The 6,717-nt window shown below is 40.7% G+C and overlaps 1 protein-coding gene across 1 annotated transcript; it reads right to left on the bottom strand.

Annotated features, from left to right (window-relative positions):
- Positions 1 to 4,626: 4,626 nt before the first annotated feature.
- On the bottom strand, positions 4,627 to 6,703 carry LOC140272948 (salivary gland specific protein SAGSIN1). Its single transcript, XM_072368461.1, has 2 exons — positions 6,359 to 6,703; positions 4,627 to 5,574 (listed from the first exon to the last, which is right to left on the bottom strand). Exons 1-2 carry the CDS (start codon positions 6,536 to 6,538, stop codon positions 5,554 to 5,556), a joined length of 201 nt encoding a protein of 66 aa, XP_072224562.1. The 5' UTR covers positions 6,539 to 6,703; the 3' UTR covers positions 4,627 to 5,553.
- Positions 6,704 to 6,717: the final 14 nt, after the last annotated feature.

Here is a 6,717-nt window from a genome sequence, read left to right as displayed (position 1 = left end):
TGAATGGTGACTAGCAGGCACAGAGAGACCAAGGAAATATAGAGAATGTTTGGTGAGCGGGGAAATCTAGCTGAAGTTCTGTTAGTTTGGGGCCCAGAAAGAGTGTCCCTTCACTTCCAGTAGTTTTCAGCTTTTACATTCTAGGAGGACTGTTGCAAAGTAGTTAGCGCATTCAGCAAGCTCTGATTTGAACACCCTCTTTGCTACACTACAACTGGTAAATAGGTCAGATGCATAATGTTGGTGATAGCATGGTAATATGCTTAGATGAACAATTTTACTGCCCATTCATATCACTGCAGAACCTGTCAAGCTAAGCGCCCTCACTGAGAGATCCATTAAAATCATTTACACTCCTGAATTTGGATCTCACTGGCACACAAGCATACTCTGCACGCTTTATTCCTCACACTTGTTATGTTTATTCCTCATGAAAGAAACCTCAGAAATATTCTCAGTGATCAACAAATCTAAGCATGCATGAGCAGCATTCAAAGTTTAAAGTCAACCAAACATCTATTCGACTCTAAATTGGGTTCTTTCAATCTACAGAATAGGGGCTATGAAGTGACCCCTAAAAAACATCAGTGGCTTGAAATGAGCATTTGTGGGGTTGTCTCTTGTGCTGCTGAGTGTTCGTACCCCCGGGGAGGCGCATGTCTAGTAGATTAGGCCAAACATCATGGGAAACGTCTGGGGTGCTCCTGACCGACTTCACGTGACCTGATTGAGCACTCAAACCACTTCATATGCTCCAGTCACCACAGCAATGCCCAGAGGGTGATCACCTCCTCCATTTACAACTCCCTACCCCTCCACATGTAATTACCCAGATAAGCAGCCCCCTGACTTCCCTAACCCCAATTTCTCATCTACTGAGAAATTTCTCTGGAGCAAAACTTCCATCTTCTCTCTGCAAATATTCAACGGATTCAATGATCCAGGCAACTCACCTCAACTATTAGGTGAGGAGAACCTTGGTCCACACTGAAATATTTCAGAAACTATAGGTTGGACTGCCTTTCAATTTTTTGTCACCATCAAAAGATTCATCTGCTTCACTTTGCACGAGTTGATTTATCCTCTCTCAGCTCCACCAGAATTGACAAGGATATTGGTAGTTCATCTCCCTATTTGATTATGACCCTGGACCAAACCAAACCCAGGGATGTGACAAGGTTTCACACATCCTTCCTGTTATGGAGGGCGACGGGGTTAATTTTTGGGTAATGGTGTGCATGTGACAGAGGTCACAGGAAGCAGAGTGTGGCAGGATTTCCCCCTTCATTCTCTTTGGTTTCAAATCCAGCTTCGTATCTCAACCACGTCTCTCCTGCCACCATCTCATTGAAGGGCAAAGTTGAGTTAATTTTCTGGATCCAAGGATGCATATGAGAGGAGTCTTTATTTTGACACACAAAGGGAGCAGTGTACCCAGGGGACCTTGAACATAAAGCTGTGAGTGAGTTCCCACATCTGAAGTACAGACCTGCAGCAGTTACATTAGGAAATATAAAGGTTATGCCTTCTAAGAATTCTACTATGGGACATTTAGTTCATTCTCAGGTTTCGCACACTGCATGACATATTGTATCCTCATTTACATGCAGACAGACACACATACATACATTAAACATAAGGGGATAGGGTCGCACCTTTATGAGATAAAAGCACAAGCATCGCAGCATGCATCAACTGCTGAGCAACGACACAAAAATTGTGTGTAAGTAAATGTTATACTCCAGCGCATTGCTTAGTTTATTTATCTTAGACACAAGTAAGAGAGTTAATGTGTGGATAATACCTCCTATGATAGCTGTGCATTCACAAGCTCTTTTTTTAGTTTGCCTGACTTTTTCAAACCTGCAATGCAAATATAAACACCCCATCCTCCTTCTCATTCCTATTTCCCCCCCTCTCTTCTCCTCCCCCATTCCTTTCATTTAGTTTTCAAGTCAGCTTGGAGCTTATCACACCACCTGATATCAGCCTTTGCTTATGCCTCCTCTCTCCAGCCAACAGCATTTTTATGGAGTAACTTGTGTCTATTCACAAAGAGGACTAAGACACAGTAATGCTCCACAGTAAAGCGCCATTCAAGCAAAACGTCAGACTGTGGGTGATATGCTTAAGCACACATCAAAGACTAATGCATCAGCACTAATATCTTGGGGATTAATGTTTGACTACATTTATTAATCCATTCTCTGTGCATGGAAGACTGTTACAATATGTATTATCTATGACTGTCGCCTGCCCATGACTGTCTGTTATGCTGTTTGTTCCACATCATGCAAACAATTCTGCAAATATGTTTTTCCTGCTTCCCTTTGGTTGACTCTATGTCTAAAGAATGCAAAAGAGCCCTAAACTAAAGCTTCTAATGTGTACTGTGGGGGATTGATGATAAGTGTTAAACAAGACTGAGTAAGTCAAATGAACCATGGAGACAAAGAGCTACAAACAAAAGTTTCGTCTTAGACTGTTATCATGTTTTCATCTACATTTCATGTTCGTTCCAAAAATCTCAGAGATTCATATTTCCCAGAAGAGTTGTCTTTAAAAGATGAGTGACCACCATCAGTTGATTAGCTTAGCTGAGCATATTCATAGAAAATAGGAGTAGTTCACCTGCCAATGGGCAACTTTTATTATCATTACTTAACATTTTAACAAAATCCAACTTTACTCTGGCATGTTATGCCCTGTAGGATTCTGAAAACATTTTTTTACGCTTTAGTTTTTAAATAGAACCTCCTTATTTCTACCTGCTCAGCAGATGCTAACAGGAGCTTCATATTCATCCAATAGACATTATAGTGGTATCACCCTGCTTACTTATCTCTGGGAAAGAAAATGAAACAACAAACAAACAGCAAACTGAATAAACTGAAAAAAATCGACAAAGCTCAAAATGAGTGTCCCACTGCTTGAACAACTGGGTAATGACATTTAGATCCAGACTAAACAGATAAAACCCTCAACTGAGTATGAGAGAGAAGGTTTGTAAAGATTATGTTGGGTCAGCGGGAATTTAAATGCTTAAATTCTAAATGCTAAGAGATTAAATCCCACATTCCAGCGTGAATAAATTCTCAAAGTTAATGAATAATGTGTGTAGAAGGGGGGGTACATCAAAATACTGCATTGCAGCTGTGATCGAAGCCCTGCCATTTCTATTGGAGATATTATCACTCTTTGCAGTCAAATAAAAGAGAAATGCTAAAGCTAAAACTCTTTATCTTTATTCTCCTTTTTTTTCTGATGGTACAAATGGTGGTTGGCAAAAACAGGGTAAAGATAGCCTGACTTATCCTTCATCTATACATCTCTTCACTGTCTATGATAACCCTATTAAAATATTTCTCTCAACAAATCCCTGTGAATAAATCCTTTTCCACAGAAGGGGGGTGTAGGCTGAAAGGTTTGTCTGCCACAACCATCACTGGTTTCCAGGGCAACTGGCAAGCACTGATGGTTTTATGTTGCTGCCTTGAATCAGAGCGTCTGGTTAGAATAAGTTTGTTGGGGGACATTTTGAAACAATGTTGCCTGTACTTTGAAAATTCACTTAAAAGGAGCCTGATCAAGAGACCTGCCAAAAGGATCTGAGCATATGCTCACTCCCTTTGTAAACAAAGAAATGACTCACACGGGAAAATTTGAAATGATGATCAAAGATCAAAGAAGCGCATACATCTATTACGGGCTGTGGATACATTTTATAACAATTTTGTAGAAGTGGCATTGTGAGATGAATTGTTGTCCTTCTAGTGCTCAAATGACTGGATCATGAGGTCAAATCATTACCTGCGTAACTTCACAAAGTGTGTAATTCTCTCCTTTTTAAGTCTAATTCTGCTCAAAGAGGATAACAATCTTCACAATTTTCTTTTTTTACGTGTCTGTGATGTGCTGCTTCCCCCGTGTGGACAAATGCTGATACAACACAAGCAGCCAACAGAGGAAGGATGTCTGAGGTATTTGAACCGGAGAGCGTTAAAAAGATCTAACATTGAGATAAAGTCAAATTCAAAATACCTGTGAATTGTGGCACACTCTCACAAAAATCACAACGTTTGTTTTTTTTTTTTTTGTCTTAAGCAACTGTCTTTTAAATCATAATGAAAAACAGTCTGTTGTTCAATCAAGGCTCGAGAGTATCCGTGGGTGGAGCTCAGAAATAGTTTATTCATTTAATCAGCTTAATAAAATGCATGTCTCGCTTCTTTTGCCTTTTCTGAAACCTTGAAGCAAAACTTGCTTCGATTAACGACAGAAGCAAACGGGAAACCTGAAAGACAAGTTTGTTTCTACCTGTTCCCTTAATTATGGAAGTCCCCGACTCCCTCCAAATGAATTCAAAGCTATTCATGATGATCATCTTTGTGCACAGCAACATTATTCCCTTTTGTCATTGGAAGTTCGATTGTTCTTGTCTTCTTCTAATTTTCACATTTTATCATCTAAATGTAACCAAAGGTATAAAACCAAAGGGTTAAAAGAAGTTTTCCCCACACATTGCTGTTCACATGCTGGGAAATGTGCTAAATTAAGCATTAAACCACAAGAATACACCGTATTTTGTATTTTGCCGAATAGTTAAAAAAAAGGCAGATACACACGTTTTCATTCATTTATTTATTCCTACTTCAATCATTCTCACCATCTGTTCCGCGATCTCAATAATCCCCAAACTCCAAATGTTAACGAAATTACATCTCGAGACAATGCAGCTAAAAGACATCACTTTTTGAGGGGAACATTTCTCACTACCATCACCGCTCCAGTCCGACTTCTGATATGCAGAAACACAACAGTGATTGTGACGACATGTGCGCATGAACACAGAGACATGCGGCGACTCCTGCTTGTGCTGAGCTCGTAAGATTTCCAGTCGGAGCAGCCGTGCCGTCGAACTCGGTTTATAAAGAAAAAAAAAAGATGTACCGCTAAGCATAACCTTAAATAAAGTGTCTGAGCCACAGGAGACAAAAACATGCTCGTTTATGTCATGCTGCGAAGGCATTTCCTTATTAGATGAAAGGGAAACGGGCCCAGGCTTTGGCTGTGAGATGTCACATTTGAACGACTAATAAAACATACATGTCTGACAACGAAGAGTAGCTAAAAAAAAAAAAAAGGTTTCACAGCAACAGTCGTGTGATTTCATGATTAGTTTCGCGCTGAAGTCCTTATCATCCCAACAGAAAAAGATAGGTATAAATCTTTACAATCTGACTGAGGGGGCGGCTCCAGGATCAGTAACTGCGAGGCCTCCTCCCCCTAAATCTCTACATATCACTTGTCATCCTGCCTCATGTTTGCAGGCATCCATCCTGCCCTTCACCTGCGAAGGCACCGGGCTTGTGTGACGCCGGCCGACAGAAACAAGCAGCCGTGTCACTTTATTGCTTTGTCACATTAGTTTGCAGGATAAAGAGTCCTCTTCCTCCTCTTCGCTGCACAGGGACAGCCAGTGTCTTTCGGTGGCCGAGGCGTGGCAGTGCTTACTGTTCATTGCTTACAAATCCAACAGCAGGCATTAAGGATTCAGTGGATTTCAATGTGGACCTGTAAAGAGATAAAGAATATTTTAGTATGAGACGGTATGAGAGCTACATATCAATAAATAAGACAGGCTGCTTCCCTCAGGTAACTTAGTTTGTACAACAAAAAAAAATCCTATATCAGGGTACTATGGCTCTTCAATTTTCCACTAATGTGTGCTGACAATTAAATTTACCAGCAATGCAAAACATCCAATTCAATAACAAGGCTATAATTCAACGTAAAAGGGAAACATTCAAGTAATCTAAAGGAAATAAATGTTTTTTTCCTTGAAAAAGAAGAGCCTTTTGTTAATTGTGCGACAGCAGACATCTCACCATCAAAGTCCTCAGCAGATCCAACCATCATAACACGGTTAGCTGAAGCCTTAATTATGTTAAATCATAATTTAATCTTATATCTAATGGATGCTAACTTATTGGAATGGGGTCAACAACTTACTACAAACACCTATCAGTTTAATGCAGCACAAAACAAAGCCAACAAATGTTACTGTTTAATTAACTTCTCCGGTAAGTTTAAACAGACAAACAAAAAATAATGGAAGCGATTATTTGAAGCGATGTTAGAGCGCTTCGGTTTCAGCTGTAGCATAGAAACCGCCAGCCGCTTCATAAATCTATATTTGATCTACCTGAAGCAGAAGTAATCTGGATATCAGTCTACGACCAGACGCGTTACACTAATGCAACATTAAGGCCTTTCCCATCAGCTGTTGGCATGGCGACACGTAGGGGTTGCTAAACGGGAAGTTAAACGAACACTTGGCAACTATGCAGCAACTCACCTGTAATCTGACATTAAACATCATCGAGGCGACAAGGTAGATATAGGGAAATCTGATTCTCAGCCGCCAGGCGAGGTCAAAAAATATCAACAACGTCCTCGTCAAGCCTTTGCAAAACACTCCGTACGTCCGACCAGCGGAGCCCGAAAATCGGAGCACTAGATACGACAGACCCGCCATTAATGGCCAAATCTGTCCGGTGGTTTGTTGGCTCACTAAGTCCAGTGGTGAAGCGAAACGATAGAAGGACAGGGCGATCCGTGAGAGTTCATATTTCTGTCACTGTCCGACACCGAGCTCCATCTTATACGTTGGTTTTGTTGCCACAGATGCTCCACCCCGACAGCGTCTCTAAAGAG

The sequence above is a fragment of the Leuresthes tenuis genome, unplaced genomic scaffold, assembly GCF_036924035.1.
Source record: "Leuresthes tenuis unplaced genomic scaffold, fLeuTen1.0.hap1 SCAF_17, whole genome shotgun sequence".
NCBI lineage: Eukaryota > Metazoa > Chordata > Actinopteri > Atheriniformes > Atherinopsidae > Leuresthes > Leuresthes tenuis.
The sequence above is the reverse complement of the archived record's forward strand: the minus strand, read 5'-3'. Positions and strand labels throughout refer to the sequence as shown.

Coding starts and splice junctions, on each gene's coding strand:
- LOC140272948 (XM_072368461.1), bottom strand. CDS start 6,538: ATGGCGGGTCTGTCGTATCTAGTGCTCCGATTTTCGGGCTCCGCTGGT. Junction 5,575..6,358: donor TGTTTAATGTCAGATTACAG/GTGAGTTGCTGC, acceptor ATCTCTTTACAG/GTCCACATTGAAATCCACTG.